At 38.1% G+C, this 26449-nt stretch overlaps 1 protein-coding gene across 1 annotated transcript in view; it reads right to left on the minus strand.

Annotated features, from left to right (window-relative positions):
* The window catches only part of NAALADL2 (N-acetylated alpha-linked acidic dipeptidase like 2), a 979797-nt gene that overhangs the window by 487849 nt on the left and 465499 nt on the right, over positions 1 to 26449 (minus strand). The window contains exon 5 of the mRNA XM_003794285.3: positions 1833 to 1983. Coding sequence (XP_003794333.2) covers positions 1833 to 1983 — 151 coding nt within the window. The remainder of the gene's footprint in view (positions 1 to 1832; positions 1984 to 26449) is intronic.

The raw sequence follows: 26449 nt of genomic DNA on the forward strand, positions 1-26449 counted from the left end.
AAAAAAAAAAAAAAGAACGTATGACCACAATCTAATCATTAGAAAGTTATGGACACGCTCAACTAAGGGACATTCTGTGAAATAACAGACTAAGAAGCTGTTTCCAATTTGAGCAGATTAAGAAAATAAGCCAACTAAATCCAGTGTGGAATTCTGGATTAAACGCTGGACTACAAACAAAAACTGTGTGAGTTTCTAAACAAATTTGAATAATCTGTGTGATTAGCTAATAGCATTGTATCATTGTTAATTTTATGTCTTTGATAGCTGCACTATGGTTATATAAGAAGTTAGTATTAGAAGTTAGCCTCTTCTAATATTAATAAAAGTTTACAGATTCCACATGACTACACTTGCAACTATTTGATAAGTTTAAATTACTTCAAAATAAAAAATTAATAGAAAAGAAGGTGTTTTGAGATTGCCAACATTTACTAGATATAACTAAATTCAGCCTTTATGAAAAGACCTAGGCAGAGAAGGGACAACTTTCCAGCTTATGTAGAGTACTCATAAAGTATCTGCTTTGGGCAGCATTGAAACTTATTGACTTGACACAAAGAGTTACCAGCCAACTGTAGCCTCCTAAATCTGAGGAATTACAACCCAAGATAGTGAAAGCATTTGAAAATGAGAGCGGTGGATTGGGGTTTTCATTGATGTCTAGAAATTGTAGACAGATACCTATGAATTCTAACATCTAGAAATTATAGACAGATACCTGCAAATTCTAATGTCTAGAAATTATAGACAGATACCTATGAATTCTAATTTCAAAACTGGAATGACAAGACAAAGGACTGTACACACCATTCTTCTATAGAACATTCTTCTATAGGTTACTGAAAGAGTCCTTTTGTAATGTATAGAAGTATCAGTAGACTCTATGAACTTTGTATATTATAAATCATATTTGACTCAATTTTCTTCCTTCTTGGTGAAAGTTATTAACTGTAAAGTTAATACAGAGGTAATGGACAGCTGGACCCGAGTAACATAACTAGGAAATTCTATTGTGATATTTTGGGGGAATAAAGAGAAAATACTGGCAGAACACCTGAATAATCACATTTTTTTTTGGTTAGTTTAATTACCAATCTCCGTAATACAGTAAATGGGTCAGTATCATCCTGGAAGAAATTTCAAAGGGCTTTATTCTCAGCCAAGTTGTATGAACAGAAAATTCATCAATGACATGTTGGACAGAAATTCAATGATGCAGTGAGCACCTGCCAAAATCACAAAACCTCTCCGCCGCATGATTCCCAGTCTAAGAAGCACAGCTTACTGAAAAGAGACAAGTGTTTGATGCAAGGACAGCCACTTCTATGCTACCAAGGACTGGCCAAACCAGTGAGGTTGCTTCTCCTAGCCCGGAAATTTGACAATGTTAAGTCGATTATTCTCAGCACCTCTTCCTTCTTCTTTACTCACCTAACCTGACCATGTATATCCCTGGACTTGCAGATTAAATTATTACAGCACCCCCAAGCCCCAGGCACACATGCTCCTGCGTATCTGTGCACATGGAGTCCTCCCATGATATGGATTCATCTTATCATCAACCAGTAAGAACACACAAAATCTTTGTCATCTGTACATGATACTGCAACTTATTGAGATAAAATAAATATAGACATTTAAAAAGTTTTATTCTAACAAGTTGGTACTCTGTAATTTTGAGAATTTAAAAAATTTACCTGCTAAAATATGGAGTGGTAAGAATGATCTGACTTTACTACCCCTTGATTAACTTAGGTAGCTTGTACTCCTAAGGGGCGACCTTTCGAGTAAGTGGCCTACAGGAATAATAACAATGAGAACAAACTTACCGACACTCGGGTAACCAGGCGTGGAAGGGTCTCCTCCTGGGTTCAGTGACACCATGAAGGCATCGTGGCTAAGATTTGCAGTCTTTGGTAAATCACAAGGGTCAATATATAGAAGGACGCCTCCAAATCCAGCCTTTTCCAATAAGGAAATCTAAAAGGGGGGAACAGTCTATTAAAATATTATCACACTCATTAACGTTCATCTGCTGCCATTTTGTGACTGTGGCTATATATTTTTATAACTATATATTTTTGTAACTAGGAAGACATTTCATCTTTACTAATAGGAAATAGGAAGACATTTTTGTAACTAGGAAGACATTTCACATTTACTAATCACCAAGTCCTGTGAGAGGGTTGTTCTCCCGGCGCTCCATCTCTACTCTGTCTAGGCAGCATTCCCTTATTGTTTAGATTTCATTTCAGTTGTCTGTTCGTGGAACTCTTCACTCTGTTTTTTAATTGTTTAAATAGATTTGAACTTTCTACTTTTTGGAATTAACAGACGCTCTACCATACACAAGGTTCTGCTTTTAAAAGGAGAGTTGTTCTGACCACTCCTGCGTCCTTCCTTAAAGCAGAAATCACCTGCAATATGGAGACCTATTTCTCCCCTGGCTGAGGCTGTCGGACCAGTTGTTCCAACGTTGAAAGACTTTCACACTGTTGGGAAAGTAGCCACTGTCCCCAACCTCCCGAGGGCCCTCAGTGCACCATCCGTCTTAGTCTCTGCCCAGGATGCCCCAGCAGGACCTTCCAGACACAGCAACCGAGGTGTTACATATAACCGAGCCAGGGCCCCTTCTCCATGACCAGATCAGCCCCCGCTCCGTGCCTGTAATTACATGTTCTGAAAATAGCCGCTGTTTGCCTCGTTTGAAACATACTTAATATAAAGATTCCTTTCTGCTCTTTAGTAAAGACACAACAGATAAATATGATGAGGCAGATGAATTCGACAACATCCCATGTTTCTCTCTAACTTTTTAAAGAGCTTGTTCATACAGTATTAGTTTTCTCAGTGTGAACTGCCTGACATGAGAAATAAGAATCCTGATTAGCGAATTCTTTTTTTTTTCTGATTTGCTAATTCTGTTCCCAGTGGGAGGTAATAAAGGTCATAATGAACACAGCTAGTTACTGCCCTTTGTGCAGCTCTAGTTACACCTGTATTTCGCTTCCCAATTGCTTCCTATGTTGTTGATTGGGGTTTGTACACTGAGCAAGGCCGCAGCTTGCGTCGCTGGCCAGCCCTGGCCTGCCCACTCCATGAGGGCAGGGACCACGTTTATCTTCTCTACCAAGCGCTCTACCTTGCTCTTAGCGGGCACAGAGGAGGCATTCAAGAGTATTACTGAGTCAGATCCCTAGACACAGAAAGATACAAAGAAAAAAAAAGTCCAGTTATCCTCTCTATCAAGATGTGGTTAATGCTAACATGTTGGAGTGTCTGGACAGTTTACTGGGGCTTATGCCACACACTTACACAGTAAGCCCTTATCATAAGTGCTATTTTGCAATTTCTTTTCATTCACTGATAAACATTTATTTGTCTGTGTTGATGCCTACATTTCTATGTTATTTTAATAGCTGTATACTGTTACATATATAATATATACACAATAAAAAAGCCCATAAATGCTATTTAACCAATGACTGCTGATCATAGACATTATTTTTCATTTTCAAACTATTATATTGCAATGAACTTCCTCATAGCTAAATCCATCCAAATATATCATAAAATATATTCCATAGGTAAGAACTTCTGGGTCAAAGTACTCCCTTTTGAATGCTTTATGGTAAGCAGTCTATTTTCCCTTCAGGAAGCTACTGAACAAGTTATATTCTTTTTTTTTTTTTTTTTTATTTTGCAGTTTTGGCAGGGGCTGGGCTTGAACCCACCACCCCTGTATATGGGGCTAAGGAAAAATCCCTATTCCTTCAGCCACAGGTGCCGCCAGAACAAATTATATTCTTATCAGCTACATATGGGAACATTCATTCCCTTTCACTCTCAACAACATTGATGTATTATTTTAAAGATGTATTTACTAATACAGCTAAAAATTTTATCAAAATAAATATTTTAATTACAAGTCAAGTTACATATATTTCTGCATGATTTTGGCCACATTTCTTTTAAAAATGCCTTATTTGTAAAAAACTACTTTTTTAAAATATTTTTTATTATTATTAAATCATAACACTATACATTAATACTATCATGGGGTAGAGTGTAACATTTCTGTATATAATTTAAAGTACTTTCACCCAACTGGTTAACATAGCCTTCATGTCCTTTTCTTAGTTATTGTGTTAAGACATTTATATTCTACATTTAGAGAGATTCACATGTACCCTTATGGGATGAACCATTGGCGTGATCCCACCAATCACCCTCCCTCCACCCACCCTCACCCTCCCCTGCCCTCCCTCTCCCCATTTTCCTGGGCTAAAATTGGGTTATAGCTTTTCTATGAAAGCTATAAATTAGTTTCATAGTAGGGCTGAGTACATTGGATACTTTTCTTTCCATTCTTGGGATATTTTGCTAAGAAGAATATTTTCCAGCTCCATCCATGTAAACATGAAGGAAGTAAAGTCTCTATCTTTCTTTATGGCTGCATAGTATTCCATGGTGTACATATACCACAGTTTATTGATCTATTCGTGGATCGATGGGCTCTTGGGCTTCTTCCATGACCTGGCAATTATGAATTGAGCTGCAATGAAAATTCTGACACAGATATCTTTATTGTAGTGTGATTTTTCATCTTCTGGATATATACCTAATAGAGGAATTATAGGATCAAATGGCAGGACTATTTTTAGTTCTTTAAGTGTTCTTCAGATGTCTTTCCAAAAGGAATGTATTAGTTTGCAATCCCACCAGCAGTGTAGAAGTGTTCCCTTTTCTCCACATCCACACCAGCATCTGTGATTTTGGGATTTTGTGATATGGGCTAATCTTACTGGTATTAAATGATATCTCAAAGTAGTTTTGATTTGCATTTCTCTGATGATTAAGGATGGTGAGCATTTTTTCATATGTTTGTAGGCCATGTACCTGTCTTCTTCAGAGAAATTTCTCTTCAAGTCCCTTGCCCACCCTGAGAGGGGATGACTTGTTCTTCTTTTGCTAATATATTTGAGTTCTCTGTGGATTCTGATTATTAAACCTTTGTTGGAGACATAACCAGCAAATATCTTCTCCCATTCTGAGGGCTGTCTGCTTGCTTTACTTACTGTGCTTTTGGCTGTGCAGAAGCTTTTTAATACTTTGAAAATTCCTGGACTATTTGTCCATTTCCAATTTTATATTGGGTATCACTTTTGTGCAGGTAAAATGCAGGGATCAAAGATAAGTTTGATAAGATCCCTACTCTTAGGAAGTTCAGTTTACCAATGGAAGGACTAAAAATTTTCATCTTGAGTGCTAACTCTGATTAAATGGCAAAGAGTGGCTGCCTAGGGAAGGTCTGCAAGGCCAAGTTCAGGCTCACTGCCAGTGGTCCTGTGAGTGACGTATGTCACCACCACAAGACAGGGTCGTGCTGAGCCACACTTTTTTTTTTTTTTTTTTTGCTGACCCTGCTTTAGTAGGATAGTCAAAATGTCCTCAAAAATCCTCTCTAAAGGTCAGTATAGTAACTAATCATTTGGCTGTTAAAGTTCATGAAACCTACTCTTTTAGATTTATCTTAGTCAAAAATAACATGCTAGAGGTGCCATACTCTGGCACATCCTCTCTCCTGAGGATATTAGTAGTACATCGTGAATGCTTTTACAACAAGTATATAACATGATATTTTCCTATAGTCAATGGGCTATAAAGAAACACTGGGGTTTGGTCATGTACTATTTGAAAACATCTCCACTCTGCTATTCCCCGGAAGGGATACCCAGCATGCAGCTTGGCTCCCACCTCCATCCTCTGCTTAGAATGTGTGGACCTGAAGTGGACACCTACTTAGAGCTGTCAAATTTAGTTCTGGTACCATCTGTTGTTAGCCATCATAGAGCTTTTAATTCAATTGCTTAATTCAACAGCTCTTAATTTCAGAAATGATTGCTGGATTTCCAGTGAAGTTAATAATAGAGGGCACTGACTACATTAAATCCAGTGAAAAGTGTTCCTGGGTTTTGCTAACATTGCATTTTGAACATACTAAGGCTAGGGTTGGTTTAAACATTCAAGAGATCTTCTACTCTGGTGGGATTATACTTTTCAAAACGTATTCAAGGGCAAGTCAGTGCGCAAGATATAAAGCCCACTGTCACTGGGTGGCCAGCTGCGTCATCTGGCGGTGCAGGTAAGAGTGGTCAGCCCTTCCCAGCACCTCTCACAGACTGATACAGCCTGGGGGATGATTTCACCGGGGGTATAATTCCTGAGAAGTGGGGTCACCTCATAGGTCTAATTTAATGTTGTGGTATGAAATGTGAATTTTATCTTTAAAACTATTTCACACTGTTTATGCCCTAAAATGTATTGACAGTTACGTAATTATTCAGGATTAAGTGAGTACTATTTTAATACAGCTATTAGCATTCTGTCATTACAGTGGGACTATTCCTATTTTAATAGGTACTTCAACTGTATTTTATTCCCCAAAGAGAATTTAAACATTATGTAAATTTACCAATCATGTTTATTAAAAATGTCCACCAATGATAATTTCTAATTCTTCCATAACTAAGAATTACTCATTACATATGTGGATATATGTATATTTCACATTGTGTTTTTAATGAATATCAGGATCATAAAATCAACCCCTATACATATACCCCCACCCTCTTTTATTTAACTCAAAGAACCCTTTAGTGCTGAGCCAGCGTGACTATTGCCTGAGTTTCATGAGTGTTAACATCTCAGGGGACAAGGTGTCTCAAGGAGCCGCTAGACTAGTAACTGAGAAATGGCCCCTAGTCATCCTGTGACACTTTGCAGTTTCTGTACCAGGGTCAGCCAAGTTCTTCAAGCTACATCATAGCTCCACCACCAGCAACAATAACATCACATCACTCCAAGCACTCATTGTGACCCAAGTGCATTGGTTAAATTTTATTTTGTTTTTCTTCTTAGGAATTTAACATGATTTGGTGAATACTATTGGCAGCGCTAGCTTGTGACCACAGTGTGATAGCTTCCTATTATCTATCCAGTGCATGGGAGAGTGACTGGCACAAAATGTATTTTCCTATTTTTGTGGAGATATGATTAAGTTAGTATTTGCATCAACAAAAGAATAAACTAATGAATGAATGACTGAAAACCATATTGTATAAGCTGCAACTATAACATGAATATTATTAGTTTGCTCTGCTGTTCACACTTCCCGGCAGGAAAACTTCATACATTCAGTTGTGACATCTCCTATATATCGTTAGAATTTGAGTGTAAGTATTAAGCCAGCTTGTTCTTAAAATTTTAAAAGCAATACATTTAATTAAATGTGCTATGTTCTCCCTATTCTTCTATAAAAATACATAATTAAGAATAGGATTGTTTTTCTTTGATTTTTGTTTTGTCTTGTTTTGTCTATCTATCCAAGAGTATAGATAAAGAGAGTGGCAGAGACCAGCCCACTGGTGTTCCAACGTGTGTTTTTTGTCTCAGTGACAGGGTCATATAGATGTTAAAGGTCTTTGACCACCTCCAAAGTGGATGATTCCATTTTTCTTGTTATGAATCATACCTATACATTCTCCTTATGTATAGTATACATATAAACCTAGGTCCTATAATTTGCCAAATAATCAACTCTAAAATAAATGGTACTAGCAATCCATAGGCAGGACACAGCAATCATTGAACAGACCTTACAAAACTCCACATTTCTTGGGGATTCTTCCCTTAGGAAGAGTGGTCTGGCACCTGAGAATGCTCTGCCATAGGTTTACATTCCCAGTGCCCTGAACAGGGGGAATCTAGGCACTGGAGGGCTGCACAGTAATCAGATGTTCAGAAAAAAAATCAATTAAAGAAAGCCAAAATGGGGAGGGTAAAACTGAGAGGAGCCCTTTTTGATTTCTGCTACCTAACTTCTCTCCTCATTGACTTCTGTTGTTACCTTTCAGCTAACAAATCATCTCTAGTCCAGAAGGAGGACACTGCTGTCATTGTCATTTAAACCACCTACTTGTTCACAGTGTCTAGCAGGGGAATAGCAGCTGAATTCCACATCTAGGCTTTAATTCATTCGCAGAAGCTCTAAAGCTGTCGGCTCACCCTCTGGACCATTCAGTGGCACCTCTTGATGTTGCTCCTTCTATTTTTGCTGCCCACATGCGTGACATTCCCAAACTGTCCTCTTGATGTCAAGAACCAAAGGAGGACACTTGTGATTCTTTCCATTATTTAGCTTCTTCAAGATATTAGTCCAAGACTGGAGATAATTCATACAGCTTCCACAGCTAGAAAAGGTCTCTGAACCCTCATGTGGAGAGCAAGGGAATGAATATAATAGAAAAACAAGACCTTATTTTTTTTGATAAATTCAAGGCCCAGTGTCATGGATGGACGGGCATTCCCTCAAAATGCAGATATTGAAGCCTTAACCCTTAGTATACTTGAGAATGGGACTGTAGTTGTAAATAGGACCTTTAAAAAAGGTAACTAAAGTTTAATGAGTCACACGGGTGGCCCCTTATCCATGATGACCAGCAAACTCATCTAAGAGGAGGAAGGTAGCCCCGAGGTGGCCAGGCACAGAGAAAATCAGCCTTCCTCCTGCAAGACACAGGGAGCCCTCAGAAGAAACCTCAGCTCTGGGCACACTGACCATGGACTTCCAGGCTCCAGATTATGAGAAAATAAATTTTTGTGTTGAAGCCACCTTGTCCGTGGTATTTTGTATGGCAGCCAGGCAAACTGATACTCCCACATGAGGAATATGTGTACCAGATATTAGATATTCTCTACAAAGATTCAGAACCATAACTGTGATTAGAATCTAGGTCTTTTGAGTCAACTTAAAGCCAAACCGTCAAGGACTTACTATACATCTACTCTGGGCCAGGCATTATCTCTTACTTGTTGATTTTCATTCAGACCATTTGAGATAATTCATTTCAATTTCCATCATGTAGTTGCTGAAATTGTGCCTCATGAAGGTTAAAGAAATGGCCCAGGGTCAGAGCTAATAAGTACTAAGGCCAGAGATCAAACTGCAATTTTCTGAATTTGCCATCCTGTATGAAGACAAACAGACTGGCTAACGGGGGAATTTATAAAACACACAGGATCCTGCTTGCTGTGATCTGCTTCCTGAGCAGACACTGAGATCAATAGAGAATTATATGCTTGTTTATTCAGATTGTTAAAAGACCTGGAGTTTTACAAATTCCTGTCATGGGGATTAAAATGTATTAAAATAATAGATTGGGACTGTTTAAAGATTCATTCCTATAGTAAGAATTTATGTAAGAATTATTTGTATACAAATAAACTTAAGAAGTATGAATTTAACATTTCATAGTACATTCTTACTCCTTAAATAATTCTGGTATATGTGAAAAATAAAAATATTAGGCAAAATATATGATCACTTTGTAAGCAAATATTTTCACTTTGGAAGTTCAAATGTTATTCTTTCTTCTACCGATTTCTTCTTATTAATAGGTTTGCAGCACGGCCCTTTACTTATATATTGTAGTGTAAGAAGCCACTAAAAAGGTTTGTAAAATTCCTGTTTGCTTTTTTATGTTTCAGAAATAAACTCACCTTTCTTTGTTAGTTAAAATTTTTTTAAAAAAGACTATTATGGTATGGTAAGGGAAATTCACTGTAATCAGACTGAGTATATCCAAGGTATAATCACATCACTCTTCTTCAAATTCACTGAACACCTTTAATTAGGATTTCAAATTGCTTTACTTGATATGTGAGATTAATAAGAAGCAATAACCTCCTGTTCTTATAAAGAAAAAGTTAAAGTTATTTAGAAAGTTAAGGCTGCTGCAGAGTTGTGAAAAGAATCTTCGATTTTTATCATTAAAATAGGAAGAAAGGAAGGGAGGGAAGGAGAGAGGGCAGGAGGGAGGGAAGGAGGGAGGCAGGTATGGAGGGAGGACCTCCACTTTGTAAGATATCTTTCTGTGTTTACTTTTTATTCCACTTTAAACTAATGTCTCAGAATAACCTTGTAACGATTATAAGACAGTAAAGACACAAAGTTCACTATATCAAGATCAAACAGTTTATAGATTTCTGAAAAAAATGTGTCCTCATAATTTATTTTCCTGTGCTTCTCCCCAACAAGCCATATTACTTTCAAATAATGAAAAAAAAATGTCATTTTGCAATTTTTTTTAAATTTTTGTTAAGTTATTTGACAACTCTTGCAATAGTTGTGGCATGGAAGAGGCCCAATCATTAGAAAAAAAAATCTTTAAAAACATGATGTAATTTTTCCAACCCAGCTTCAGAACGTTGAGGATGATTCTAGAACTATTTTATTTCTGAGCTCCTTATGTCTCCTGCTCACGGTGGATCCACACCTGTGTAGTGGATATAGTAGTCCAGATTCTATGTTGAGGAGACAGTGCCAGAGGTGACTAGAAATTATTTCCCTAAATCTCTTTATTTTCATAAAAAGGTATTTGGGGCCTAGGAAACACAGAGGTATAAGATATTTTCTTCTTCAAGGTGGTTAATGAATTGGAAAGACTAAAGTGCATTTGGCTTTAACAATTTCTCTATCATGATTCCATTCCTCATAGCCAATGTTGGGGAAAATAGACAGCTGTTATTAATAAATACATTGCTGATATTACCACTTATGCGAAATTTTTTCATCTATAGATATACTGCTGCTTTTAAACCAATCAAATCATGTTCAGAGGGAACCAAGAATACTAGTACTATGCATACTTAGAAATTAAGGCATAAAGACCAAGCTTCTGATTCACCAACACATACTTTTAGTGCTTATGAATGAAATCTTATGAGAGAGGGGAAGAGACAGGAGGAGAGAGGTGGAACCTCATATGTCAACATGTCTGCGTCTCTGGGTTCATATAATTTTTCAGTTGAATAAGAAAGACCAGAGAAAAAGTTTAGAGTTCGTTACTTTTTAGTCTTTAACAATTTATTATATTTTTAATTTTATTATGTTACCAGAATTCTTAACTAAAAGCATATTTAATTCAAGTCATAATGAATGGAGAGAAACTGGTGGATAATAATGAGAATGAAATGTCTCTGGAATTAGTTCTTGGTTTAGCTTTACTGACATAGTTTTCTGATTTTCAATTTGCATAAGAATCTGCATTCAATATTTCTATTTCTACTGCCTACAAAATTGTCTCTATAACTGAAATACTAAACAGAGCTCCCAATTTTCTTATATGCAAAAGAAAAAATTTGGTTATAGATGTGTTTGTATTTGATGTTCAATGTTGGCAATTTGCAGCATTATGAATCATCCTATTAAGACAAAGAAAAACTAAAGTCAGTTTGGGGCAGTGTTCTCTTAAAAATGTGTATATATAGGTCTCCTACAAGGTGGGTGAATATAACAAGAATATATTAAGGAATTACAAGAAACATTAAGATGAAAGGTGTATGTCAAATTACTTTTAAAATTTCATTTGAAAAACTCTGAATTTGCATTGCTTGCAAATGTCATGTAGTATTATAAGCTGTTAGTGATATATCTGAATTTTTCTCATCATTTTTCTGCAGCTTGGCTTGGAAGTAATAAGGCAGATGAAAAAGCCTGTACTAAGAGTAAAAGGTCCTGCCCTGAACCAGGATTAGGCGAGCAATCTGAGCACACCACTGCAAAGCTCTACAGTTTAATTTTCTCCTTCACAAAAAGGGTTGGCATCTGCCCTGCCAATTACACAAAGTGCCTGGGAGAGTCAAAGGAGGTAGTATGTCTGTAAGATTTGGGAGGCGTAAAATGCTATGCCACGTGTGAAGTTTTGTCCTCCATATTTTATTATTTGCTTATTTGATTGGATGATAAGGAAAAAGAAGAGGGAAACGGATAGATAATTGAGGGGTGTAATTGTGTGGCATTTGTTTGGGGGCAGGGAATAATATCAGGGAAGAAGAAAAACAGAAACAACTTAGCTACGCTGAATAAAAAGATGTTCCAAAAGTAAACATCGATACAACTTAAAGGTGCCTTTTACTGTTGTTCCATCCTTGTCTGTACATTACCAGGCTGCGCTGGTGTTTTGTTGTTTGACTGAAAGAACCAAGAGTCGTAAGGTCTCTCGGTTCATCTATAAGTTTGTTCCCAAATGAATTATGATTCATCACTTTTTATAATTCTAGAACTATTTATAATATTAGCTTATGTCTTTTAAAATTAGGATAGTTTATTGCATTTTCTTTACCAATTAGGAAAACACAATATTTGTTATTGTTTATTTTTCTCTTTTACAAGGAGCAGCAAGAGCATAGTGGCTCATGCCTGTAACCCCAGCACTTGGGAAGATGGTGGGTAGATTGCCCAAGCACAGGAGTTCCAGATCAGCTTGAGCCAGAGTAAGAACTTGTCTCTGAAAAATAGCTGGGAGTTGTGGTGGGCACCTGTAGCCCCTGCTACTCAGGAGGCTGAGGTATGAGAATCACTTGAGTCCAGGAGTTCGAGGTTGCTGTGAGTTATGACGCGACGGTACTCTACCAAGGGAAACAAAGTAAGACTCTGTCTCAAAAAAGGAAAGAAAAAAATACAAAAAGAAGCAACCTACTTCATAAATACATAATTTTTAGCCTCTCCTGAAATTTACTTATGTAATTATAACATAGGATGAATAACTGGAAACAAAACAGCTAAGGGATATTCTCACTTCTGGATATGATCAAGAATTACACATACATGGACTTGAATTACTTAGAGCAAATCAGATGTGTACTTCATGTAGACAATTCAGTTAGAACTGAAAGAATACCCCTGTTATAATTTCTGATTTCACAGTTGAAGGACAGAGTGCACGTCTCTGACGTGTCTCTCCTCTTTCTAGGTCACCAACTGCCTTTGCAATCCCGTCTGGCAGAAATTGACAAAGTCTTTTTACAGTACAAACCCTCAGAGGTTACACAGCTCCCACGTCCCGGGCCCAGAAAGGCTTTTGATTTTCTTGAGCATCACTATTCCCTTAGGAATGAAGAAATAAATTATATACATGTATATTTTTGCTTAGATCTTAGATATTACTTAAAAAGTTAAGGTAGCACATGTCCATTTTCTCTGTACCTACCATGTGAACGCCACATTAACTGTTAACCTGCTGCCTTTCTCATCACAGACGTCTAGGAGTACCGTGCTAAGTATTATTAATATTTCAAAGGACCATAGTCCTGGTGACTGAGCCCTCTGCCCCTACTCCTTTATCCCCTGCTGGGACTGTATTTAGACAGGACTCTGGGCAGAGATCACATCAGCCCAAAATCTGAGTGTACAGAAATGAAGAAAAAACATGCCTTAGACGTAAGGTCCTCAAGTAGCCTTGATGTGAGGAATAAGATGGGACAGTCATGTCACAAAATAGAAACAGGTATGAAAAACTGCAAGAGGAGAAAATATTAGCACAACTGATCTTATAATTTACAGCTTCTCTCCATTTGGGCTTCTTACAACAGCAAATATGTCTCTCTTCTCTCATGAGAGAATGTTTTTCTCTACAGAAAGGCCTATCCCATATGACTACATCTAGATTTGATTAAAGCAGTAATCTTTAAGCAACAGGCTGTTTCAGCCAGTGTGTCTACCTTTCTTAGGCGTTTACAGAACCCTTATAAGCTACTGTGCACATCAAATGGGAGTAAATAATTATTTTACTTTGTTTTCTCTTTTAATTGAATAAGTTTTGCTCATGTTGTGATAACAGGTTTATTGGAAAGTGAAAGTAATTTGTTATAGAGCAGGTGCATTTATAAATGGAAATGTCTACAATAGAACATTGTGAGATGTTTAAATATTAACCAGACATATTACTTACTCTCTACACTAAATTTCAGAAACTTAATACAAATTAAGTACATACTTTATTGCTAGATCTTGCTTACCAGTGCTGAGAAAACCACGATGTTCAATTCTAATTAAAAATGAAATTGAACTGCAATTCCCTGGGAACAAGGGCTGATCAGACTCAATAAGCTTTACTTAATTTATTTCAGAAACAAAATAATTGAATTGCTCATACAAAGACAAAAAATGCTTACATTGTTAAAGAAATGCATGCTTCCAAATCTTTTGCAATTCTGTTTTCAAATGTTCACAGTTGATTGTATATCCCATATAAAAATTTCAAAATAGTCAAGGGTACAATAATATTCCAGATGCCTTTATCTTTATTATTGACAAATTGAAAATCAGAAAATTTTATCAGTTCTATATGTGTACTTTCTAAGGCTGCACCACACATTACATATTAGAATTTTTATATTAAAAGGTATATAAAGACTATTATTCATTCTAATTTATTTTTTAATTTCACTAGTGTTATATGAAAGTACTTTCCCAAATGCTGGACTTACACCATTTAATTGTCAGAACTACTGCAGGAGAATTTTAAGATTACTCATATTTTTCTTATGCTTCTTTTCTTTCTTCTTCTTCTTTTTTTTAAGAGACAAGAGTGTCACTCTGTCGCCCTTGGTAGAGTTCTGTGGCATCAGAGCTCACAGCAGCCTCCAGCTCTTGGGCTTAGGCTATTTTCTTGCCTCCACCTCCCTGAGTAGCTGGGACTACAGGCACCCACAACAATGCTCAGCTATTTTTTTGTTGTTGCAGTTTGGCCAGGGCCGGGTTCAAACCTGCCACTTGATAGATGGGGCTGGTGGCTACTTCTGAGCCACTGGCATGGCCCCTTTTATGCTTTTTTTTTATTTTGGTTTGTTTTAATTTGAGAAGAACGCCACTCTGGGAGGGCTTGTAATTTTTTCCATGGTTAGTTTCCTGTCTTTTAACAGTGAAAACGTAAACCCTTGTTTTAAACTAACAAGAAGAATGGAAAAGTAACCTGAGCATGAATGAAGAGAACACCTCTCAAGGAAGAGCGGAGCAGGTCTCCCGCCCCTCGTGCTTGCAGTTCACCGATACCAGGGTCAGTTTGCCATCACACGTCTGCAATCAGCAGTTTCAAATAGAATGGCTTCATCTTCAGAAAGAAAGTTCTTTGGATACAAATTTGGATTAAGAAGTGATGATTGTAGAGTTGTCCTAGAGCGGTGGTTCTCAACTGCGGCATTAGGAAGGTTGAGAACCACTGTCCTAGAGAGCATGTCTGAATACTCTGAACTTTTATATAAAAATAGAAATTCAGATAATTGGACTTGCCCAGTGATGAAATTAGCATGAATATTTTTTCAGAAGGCAGGTGTTAAGCGGGAAGAAATGTCTATCTGTCCAGGATTCCTACAAGTCACCCTGGCACTGGACAGAAATTTTATTGAAGTCCATTTCTGTAATAAGTACCTGCCTTATACAGGCCAAATTAAGAAGGTAAATAAAACTTTGAAAAAAGTAGGTGTGAAATACTAACGCCATCATCATTAACCCTGCGATGCACTTTTCATTAGAAGATCTCAGAAATGTTTACAAAAATAAAATAATGTGTGTAATAAAGTTGGATGGATAGATCAAATTAGAAAATAGAAAAAAAGAAAAAGTAAGATAAATATTGCAATAGACATTAACTAAGGTGGAAGAAAAATAATAAAGCATATGTATTTTAAACTAAAGAAAAACAGATTAATTATTGTATTAAAATTATAGATATTTGAATTGGATCAAAGGGAACCTTTGCATAACCTTAGCAAAATGTTTATTTACTTTTTGGGAGGTTTAATTTTTTTATTTCAGATTAACGTGAGGGTATAATTAGGTTACAGTGTTTGCATTTGTTAGCTGGAGTCTCTGCTATAGCTGTGCTCCTCATCCAGAGGGTGTCATATGCCCTCACATTGTACCTATTTAAGTGGGAGCCAAATGTTTATTTATTTGAGACAGAGTCTCACTATATGCCCCTGGGTAGAGTGCCGTGGCATAATAGCTCACAGGAACCTCAAACACTTGGGCCTGAGTGATCCTCTTACCTCAGCCACTCAAGCAGCTGGGACTACAGATGCCCACCACAACACCAGACTAATTTTTCTATTTTTAGTAGAGACAGGGTCTCACTGTTGCTCAGGCTGGTCTCTAACTCCTGAGCTTAAGGGTTCCTCCTGCTTGGCGTCCCAGAGTGCTTGGATTACAGGCAAGAGCCACCTTACCTGGTACAAAATATCTTTTTTATAATAAACATTCTTGAAACAAAATAATAAAGATTGAAAAAAAAACAAATATACACACCTGCAAATTAAAGCACACACATGAATGTTTGAGAGGCAAATTCACATAAAATATTTAAAATTAAAAGCAATAAATATTGAAGATATGTATTATATAATAATTAATCATTAAAGAAATAGATAAAAGATACGTCATAAATCTAAAGTAAACCTGAATGCACTAAACAATCATCAAGGCAAAGTAAAAGTATATTAGAAATTCAAGACAGAACTCTTAAATAGAATTACATGGGATATTTACTTCTTTCAGAATTTGACAAATAGTGAAATTCAAAAAACGTAAAGATATTCAGAAATTCAATAATTTAGTAGTCAACTTAAGTAAGAGTATTAGATTATCAGAGAGCAACCCCCGACACACACATACCCCACATAAGCATTTTACGATGGCCAGAAAGAAATCTTTAGAAAGTACAAAGCCTAGATTTTTGTCAGCCATGTTATTACCATAATCCATAATCCAAATCAATTAGAAACTGATAATAGAATAACAAGCAAAATTAATTGATTTCCAAATAACTTTGGATCACAGAGCAAACAAAAAGCATCTACAATGCAATAAAAAAATACATAACAATGAAACTTGTAATACAGTGGAACTTATCTGGAGTCAAAGATGTATCCTTTATATAGTTTATAAAGCAACTTAGTTTTTAGTTTAAGAAGAATAAGTGCAGAATTAAGGAGGAAAAGAAAATTATTTATTAAAATATATAAGCAGAAAATGAAATAAATACAGTGAAAGAAGAAAAACATATACCTTTAATATTTATGGCTCTTAAGAAGTATTTGCACATTGTGATACCTGCAAGCATCAAGAATGTAATAAATTTGTCACAACTGACAGCAAGTTGAAGATTTAAGCATTTGGAGAAATTAAATATTTCCGAAGTAGTCTGACCATGTCCCCAAACTCACATCAGACACAACGCCCAGCAGTAAGCCATCTGGTCTGGCAGCTGCCCGAGCACACCATGAGCTGAAATGAGCCCTGGCTTTCCCGGGAAACCGAAGGGGACACTGCCATGGGGAAGGGCTTTTTAAAAGTCTTTAGCAGGCAGAAACAATGCCAAATTAATACAGAAATTGGTGCAGGCACGTGTTGTTTTATGTCATTTATGAAAGCCAAATCTGTGACGAGGAGAGTCAAATCAGATTTTAACACAGGGGTGCAGTTGAGTAATTAAGGAATCATATTTCTCAACCTACCCTATGTTGAGGTCATAAACATTCGGACATGCACGAAGAGCTACTACCTCTGTAGACAAAAGGAGGGCCAGTTTCTCCTGTATCAGGATAGTTGAAGGTATGAAGGTTATCCACAAATAAGTTCATTTCTTCAACTCCGGAAGCCCCTGATTCCTAATGTGGTGACAGACATTGGTGTGAAAGGAACCTGACAGGTAACTCACGTGGTGTCGTTTCTCTTTAATTTCCTGGTCCCTTTCCTCCCTTCTTGAAAAAATTATGGTATTTTTAAATTCTTGAACTCATTAAGAATGTGTGTTCTAAAAATCATTACAGGTCAAGTAGAGTAAGGATATTACCGTCCACATTTGGTTATACATGTCTCTCACCTTTCTTCCTCTCATTTTAATGTAGGAAGAAAAATTAATTCTATGAAGTTGTCATCCACTTCCTTCAAGTCAGTAACATAAAATTTCACAAGTCCTTCAGGCACAAGAGGAAAAGTCCCCTATCAAAACATTGCTGCCTCCCTGTCACCGCAGCCACCACCTAGGTAGGAGCACAGTAAAGCAACAGAACAGCTAAGTACAGAACGCAAAGGAACGGGAGGCCCCGCACTCGGCCGCAGTGTTCTCACTGCAGAAGATTCACGGCTAATCCCAGAGCCGCCTTTTGGGATGCTCACTGTCATGTAGCTTCTCTGGGCCTGCGATCCCCAAAAAACATCAAACTGGGAGAGAAAGAAGATCAAACCTTTGTGCAAGAAAGACCATATAGGGTAGTTTGAGAAATACGATCGCTTAATTTCCATAGAAAACCTTACAGACTGGCAGAATGTTGGGACACATTTGAGAGGTTAGAAAACAGAAAAAACAGGTTAATGCCCGAAATAGGAGAAATGGTTTTCTTGGTAGTTTTGTCCTTCTTCAAAATCTTCTTAAAGTAAGAAAGTAGTTCTGAAATCTTATACAACTAAATTATTGGTAACTAGGTTTTATCCTTAGATTTGACACCACTGATTGAATATTTGCCTATATCTTGATATATAATTTGGAGTTGGATCTATACAATAATGCAAAAAGATGAGTGTTATTAATTTCCTTTTTACAAAGTTTCTGGGGCCAAACGTTTAAGTAACTTGTGTAGTCACTTAGCACCAAGTAATGGAGCTGAAAAAAGAACTACCTGTTTTCAAAACCCTGGGCTTTTCCACCACGCCATATGGCCTCGGCCCTCTAAATCACGTGTGGATCATATATCCCCTAAACAGATGATTTTCCCCTGAGGTTTGTCTAAAGATTACTCACAGCACCTATTACTGTTTTTTATTCTCTTTGTCTTTTTTTAATACTGCCTTTCTGTTAATCTTTGCTTTCTCTTACTGTCCTTGAATTTTATTATATCTTTTCATTCTTTAACTCTACTCACGATTATTTTTGAAGGTGTATAAACACACACATACACATTTACACACAGAGATACATTTATATTTGTTACTAAATTTGATTTGAATAATTACTAGACCTATTGCCCCAATGCTAATGAAATATCTCTCTGCTACATAGTATCTTCTAAAGTATAGTACTATTAGGAAATTTTATGTTAAATTATAAGGTATTTTAGTAATAGAATATATTTAGGATACTTAGAGGTTTACCTTTACATTTCTACAATATATATTCTATCAACTCAGCCTATATATAGGTGTGAATGTAGATATTATTTGCATTTTTCTAAAAAAGGCATATATTAAATATTCTGTATTTCAAATGTTAAGAAAAGTTTAGCTAAAAGGTTTATCACCTTAAAGAGTGTTTAATGCATCATAATTATTATTCTAAAATCCCTAGGTCCTAGCTGGGCTATCGTTAATTAAGGTGGGCAAATAATCATCATCTAAAGTTAATCCCCTGAAATACATGTGTCAGTAAGACAAATGTTTGCCTTTGATTTATTCTTACCTATCATTCACCTAAATAAAATCATTAATTTACTTCCTCTTTCTCTCTTAAATATTATTTAATCCCTATAATATTGTATAGTCCAAACTATTATTCCTTGAATGTTATAAGAACTTAAGCTCAGCAGAAAAACATTTTAAAGGAGAATTATAGATTGGATAACTCAGAGTACTTAAATAATTACCCACATTAAAAAATGAAAATTAGTTCTTGCCCCTCTTACCTTAAGATTGATTACTGCTTTCTGGATCCCCATGATCCAACTCATTCTATGCTTTATCTTCTTAAAGTAAATTAAGCCATCCCTCATGCCTCTGGCTAACAGCTGGCCAGTTGCAAGAGCAGATTTAATCAGTCAACATCCCCAGTTGGAAGAGCAGCCGAGTTCATCATCTATGCACATCTTTCTTGCATTGTGTCTCGATTCAGATTCTAAGCAAAGCGCGTCAGTTCCTCAGACTAGGAGGGTGTCAAGTCAGCGTCCCCGAGTGATCCTCAGTGAACAGCCATTACTATTGGTGTTGTGATTTAGAGTTAGACTCTATTCTTCACTTAACAAAATGGGAGGATTCTTTTGGCCCAGTAGAATTTCATCATTCACATTCGTGGTGATCAATCTTGCCAAAATTCTGTGTTTTGGTGATTGTTGTCTTCCAGTTTCTCTTCTACACTCATCCTCGCCACATCAATGGGCGAAATCACAACTAACTGGATGTGATTTCTTATGAGTTTTCATATTCAGTGAATCAGAGATGTGTAATAGAGAAATTGGAATTAGCAGTGTTTTAAGAATGCAAAACGGAAAAGACAGCTGCGTGCATCTCTGTCGCTCTGTTCAGGATGTTCCACATTCTCTGCTGGTGATTACACTGGTGTCATTACTTTGATAGAATCTACTTAAAACTTAGCTTCAAAATAAACATACAATGCCAAACTTGATTTTACTTGCACTTAAAAGCATTGTAATATATCACCCCAAAGGTAGCCTAAGGGAAACATGAAGATTACCAAGGGATAAAAATAAGATTTGCCCTTCATTAAGACATAAGGTATTTTACAAAAGTACATTTTCCATATAAATAAAAGTTGATCTTTTAAGCCCTAAAACTATTTTCCTGGTTAAATTCAAATGACAGAGCTTAATTTTGATGTAAACGAACCAGTATAAAAATGCACAGCACAAAATGGAGAGAAAGGAACTATCTTTCTGAAGGTCAGGCATCTGAAAAGGAAACAGGAACATGGGGCTGAGAAACAGTGGTCCAAGAGAAAGCGGGTGGGGTTGGAGCAAGCAGAGAGATTTGACAATTTCTGGCTTTTTAGACTTTACAAAGGTAGATAACATGAACCCAAGGAATACGGAGTTCAAAAGGAATGATACAATTTTGTACTTTTGTGAGATACTTGTTTCAAAGGTTAGAGAAAGTTATTACTTTTTAGATATCTGTTGATTACTTATCAGATTTATTAATAGTGTGCTCTTCCTTCTCAAAAAACAAACAAACAAACAAAACACAAAACCATAACTAAGATGCAACAATCTGAGATCACAAAGAGTGAAATGAAAGTGTTTTCTCAGGAATAGCTCATCCAAGCATTTACACTAATGAAATAATTAAAGACGCTTCCAAGTGTATCCAGTTCACTGTGGGTCAAGTTACCACACAGAGCTGCTTTACCACAAGTTGATTTTGAATGGGCAATCATTGCAATAAAAACCTAAATAAAACCCACCAAGAGAGTGTGAAAAATCTAATGGTTGAACATGAATGTTTTTCTGCTTTGTTCCTCTAAATCGTATTTGCAAAAATTATAAACTCAACATGCATTGTTTGTTAATGCATCTGTCCTCCAACACGCACCACCAGGAGCTCCCTACACCAGGCACTGGTCTAGAGTACAGCACACAGGCATGGCAAATATTAGAGTGACTCTTCCAGCCACAGTGAGAGATAATGTGCTCTCAGGCATTAAATCTTCAGAATCCAGACAGGTATGGGGTTCATGCCTGCAATTCCAGCACTTTGAGAGGCTGTAGGAGAGGATTGCTTGGGGCCAGGAGTTCAGTACTAGCCTGAACAACATAGCAAGCCCTCATCCCTACAAAAAGTTTTTTGAAAATGATCTGAGAGTTCAGGCACATTTCTGTAAATTAAATTCAAATGACAGAGCTTTATTTTGACCTAAATGAAACCAGTGTAAAAATACATAACATAAAACTGAGAGAAAGGAACTATCTTTCTGAAGGTCAGGCATAGCTACTTGGGAGGCTGAGCTAGGAGGATCACTTGAGCCCTGCACTCCATTCTGGGTGACAGAGCAAGGTCCTGTCTCTAAAAATAAATAAGTAAATATCCAGAATCATATTCAGAATCATCTGTAATACCAGATTTTTACACAGAAGAAATTATTTACTATGGAAAATGTAAAGGGTGCACATTACTTCATCGCAAGATAAGTAATTCCAACCTGCATTGTCTAAAGTGTGTGCCACAGACAAAAACACAACCCAGTCCAATTTACAAGGCATAGGTTAATACCATCTGCCAGGATTCAGTAATCAGTCTCCAGTAAGGGCTGACATGCGGTCTGTACAGAGCAATTTAAAATGTGTATTTCCAATGATAAATGTGAACGACCACAATAATCATAGTTTTTAAATGGAACAAAACACCACTAAAAGATGGAGAAAAGGTGGACAACTTTACAAAGGCAATCTTGCCACATGTTACACTCTTGCTTAGGACCTGATCGCTGGTTCCTAAACGCTAGTCTACAAAGTGGCTCGTGAACTTTTCCCAGAACATGAGGACGTTTTTAGCAGTCCATGGTGAAAAATGCAGCACAAGGTTACAATAGCCTTGGAAGGAACTATCCTTTATTTGGGGATTTTATTCTGGTGATTGCAACTGATAATTTGTTTTAAGGCACTAAGCTGGCATAAAAACTAGGACAACTAGGTTAAATGTTAGATTGTCCATTGTTTTATCTATGCTTTAGAGCAGTGGTCAGCAAACATTTTCTGTAAAGGGCCAGAGAGTAACTGTTCCACACTTTACACGCTGGCTGGTCTCTATTGCAGCTACTTGATGCTGCTGCTGTGGTTCCAAAGAGCCACCCTCAGTGCCACAGGCAGTGACTGCAGTGCAACATGGCTTTACTTACCAAAACAGCCGTGCATCAGAAATGGCTCTGGGGCCAAAGCTTACCAGCTACTGCTCTACAGCTACTCTGTGGCTTTTACGCAAGCCTGATGGGCAACATCCAAGAGCCCTAACAGCTATTCTGTGTCACCTGCTCCTGCCCCTCCCCCAGGGCATCAGTGCCCCGGTTCCTTTCCTGGACTGTTGCAAACAGCTTCACTTCCTTTCCCCGAGTAAACCTCTGAGAAGCAACAGTGAACTCAATGCATAGCCTCAGCCAAATTCTCAACAAAGTTTATTATAATTATTTTTATTATTTAGCATTTACACTGTATGCATATTCAAAATATAGGAATTTACAGAAGAAACCCTAATGGGATGAGGGAGATAAATCATTCTCCCAAGAGGAGGATGGAGACACTGTTCCTCTTGGACAATGAATCTGAGCTTCCTGTCAGCCAGGGTAAGAACAAAGGCCTATGTTAGTGACCTTTAAACAGGAATGTACAGCAGAGTTACTGTGTCAACTGTGCCAACACATGCACACCTAAGACCAGCTTGTCTGAGACCCAGCTCAGTGAGCCACCCACGTATCCTGTTTTCTAGCCCTGGAGATACATTGTCTGCGTGAGGAGTACAGACTAATGAAGACTTTCTTACAGAAGCGATTATTGGCATCTGGAGCAGGACAGCTCTTGTGAAACTGTGCCAAACTAATGCAGGCCATTGAATTTCATGCAAATAGCACCACCTTGTCATTTGACAACTGGAATTCTCCTACATTTTTCTAGGCAGTAGGCCACTGATGTCATTAATATAAAGAGAAGTTAGATATGGACTTGTCTTCAGAGAGTTCACGATAGATTGAACGTACAGTCAAAGCAGTGATAAGGACCTGCTCAGGGTTTTTCTGAGAGAATAGGGAAGGAGCTCCTAATCAGGCGGGTAGGTTACAGAAAGCTTTCTGTGGTAGCTGCATCTATACAAAGTCCGAAAGGTTTGAGGTTCTGGAAAAGTGTATCCGGAACAGAGGACAGACGCAGCATCAGCAGACACACAATAGCCAGGTAGCCTGAGCTGCCTGGAGAATATAAGCAGTGTGGTTTAACCCAGTGACGAACTAGGAGGCTGGGATGATGAGTGCTAAGGCGGGCCAGGTCGGAGAACGTCAAGTGATGAAGCATCACGGGAGTCTTTGTAGGATTGCCTGAGGACGGACCAGGTAATTGTCGCAGAGGTGTTTGCGAGTCATGAAAGAATGTGTTGGTGTGCATGCAGGTTACTGACAGATTTTAAGAAGGGAAGCATCATTGTCAGAGGGTGTTTTTAAACAACCTCTGGCAGCAGCGCAGGAAAGATTCATGAATAAAGGAAGACTGGGGCCAGGGAGAGCCGCACTTGTGAAGCAAAGGCACAGATGGAGAAGGAGGAAGGGTTGAGGCCTGGCACTAAAAGTCGTAAGGCTTGGCAAGTTTTGGTACAAAGGCACTGAGAAATTCTGAAGCCTCAAGGCTGACATCAATTTTCATTTGTAAAAGGAGGTGTATTACTGTACGACTGGATTGTCGGGTTTGGCCATCTGAGTGAGAGTGTCTTTGAGAGTACCTGGAGCTGCCTAGCACTCAGAGGGCAGGACGTGGCGGACAGCCCACGTGGCCAACTGCCACACCAGTCCTCTGTGTGATGAAGCATCTGGGACTGCACATGGTCAGAGAAGATCTTCTTCATAGGGAATTTTCCATTCCTAAATTTCTGAAAATACACACTAATGTTAATGTTTGCTGGACAGTGACTCCGTGCCAGACAGATGCTTTTTGACGCGACTACACACATTGACACAAGCAACCCCCACAGTCACCCTGTCAGAGAGGTTCCGTGACTGTCCACCCATAACTTATAGATAAGAAAACGGAAGCAGAGAGAGGCGAAGGTCCTGCTGACTTCCACACAGCCACACAGCTATCACACAGAAACCCTGTCTTGACCCAGATAAATCATGGAGGCTCTACCCTACTCTCGCATCTCCCAGCAGGGCAGACCCACCCTGACCCTAATACTGAGCCTCCCAAATCACGCTTCCTGCCAGCTGAAGAGCAGAGAGCATTGACCATTTCTCATGCTCTCGCCACAGCTGTGCCCAGCTGTGCTCAGCTCTCTTCATCAACTGTCTTCACTGCTGATTCCACAAAGTGAAACATTTATCTTTGAACCCATGAATGGTTTCAAATTTTCTAGTTAGACTTAGGTTTGAATCTTGGTTCTGCAACCTCTAGCTGTGTAATCCTGAGGAGATTGCCACAGCCTCTCAAAGCCATAGCTCGTATCATTAGGTGACCTAATTTCCCCCTCTTAGGGTGGTTATGAAACTCACAATAGGTGGTGTATAGTTAGCATACTGTTAATATATAAATTAATCAATATATTAAAAAACGTTTACCAGAAAAGCTTTGCAATTAAGTTGTTTTCCAGAACACCAGGGAACATTGCCGACATGCCCCCTTTTCTCTGTGCACGGTGTTAAATGCTAGAAAACACTTTAATAAGTAAAGATCATTCTCCATAGCTGGCCAGGCAAGTTTAAGAGCAAAGAAGTAGGTATTAAATATGTAGGGAATAGAAGAACAGCACACATGGAAAGGATCTGCAGTAAGCAAATCATTTCGCGTGTTTTTCTTTGCACCTGGGTAGGCTCGGGGCCTCTCCAGCATCTGCCCCACAGGCTATTCTAGAACAATGACTTTCAACCTTTTTGATCTCAGCACACTGGAACCTATAGTTAAACTTCCATGGCACATTTAAATTCATGTTGATTTAAAAAAAATAAAAATTAAAAGAAAAGAATATATCTATTATGTTTGGAATTTCTTTTGAAAATAACTTAAATGATCTTGAAAAATGTTCACAGCACCCCTAAGATCCTCTCACAGCACAGCAGTTGAAAATCACTGTTCTGGGCCCTCACAGAGCTTCTCCAGAATCTTGCTTCCACCCTTTCGCACAAATCCCCGGCCAGAACTGCATGCCCTGGTTCTTCTCTCGCTTAGCTCCCGCTGCGATCTCCCGGCCAGTGCATCTGGACTGCACTGGGAGAAGCAGTCCCGGCAGGGTCAGCTTTGCCCCGGGGTATCTTCTCTCTGCCTCCTTTGGCTCTGGGCTGTGATGCTGAAGGCCAAACAAGCCTAGCTCTGTGCCCAGCTCGAGCTGTAATACCCCAGGTCATGAATTAGACTGTTAACCCTTCTCCATTTAACCTGCTAGAATAAAATACCATAAATTGAGGAGCTCATACTCAAGAAAAGTTCAGTTCTCGTGGTTCTGCAGCCTGGGAAGTCCAAGGCCAGGTGCTAGTGAGGACGGTGTCTGGGTCCAGATGGCCACCTTCTTGCGTCTCCTCACAAGGTGGGAGCGGGGAGGGAGGTCTCGGGACCTCTTTATAAGGACGCTAATTGCGTTCACAAAGCCTCCACTCCCATAAACTAATATCCTCACCCTGAGAGGGGTTGCTGCAGACGTATGTGGTGGGGGGAGCAAATGTTCAAGTCATAGTAGTTGTTCAGGAAAATATTCCTTTCTAGAAAATTTACGTAGAATCTAAGAAAAAATATCTTGCCCAATTCTTTGTCTGTATTAATAGTGCTAACAATTGCTGCTAATTATTAACTGCTTCCTATGTGACATGTAGTGGGCTATGTATTTTAAATAAGTTATTTAAAGTTTAAAATAAGTTTGTAGCAATATATGTTATGCATACAGGGCAGAGAGGTGACTAAGACTCCGTGCTGTGGCCCTTGTCAGCCTGTGCAGTTGGTCAATGTCAAAGCCTGTGTTTAATTCCATGTCAGTCTGATGACTGCTGTGTAGCTCTGCCTCTGGAAGGTCACCTGCTTATAAAAACAAGCTCTACTGCAAGAGAATTAATTGAGGCTGGTGTCTTGAAAAAACTATATTTACTCCTTTTATACTGAACACAGTTGGCAATTACACTAAATTTTTTCAGATGAGTAACTA

This window comes from Otolemur garnettii, unplaced genomic scaffold (assembly GCF_000181295.1).
Source record: "Otolemur garnettii isolate 467f Iridium unplaced genomic scaffold, OtoGar3 scaffold00078, whole genome shotgun sequence".
Taxonomy (NCBI): Eukaryota; Metazoa; Chordata; class Mammalia; order Primates; family Galagidae; genus Otolemur; species Otolemur garnettii.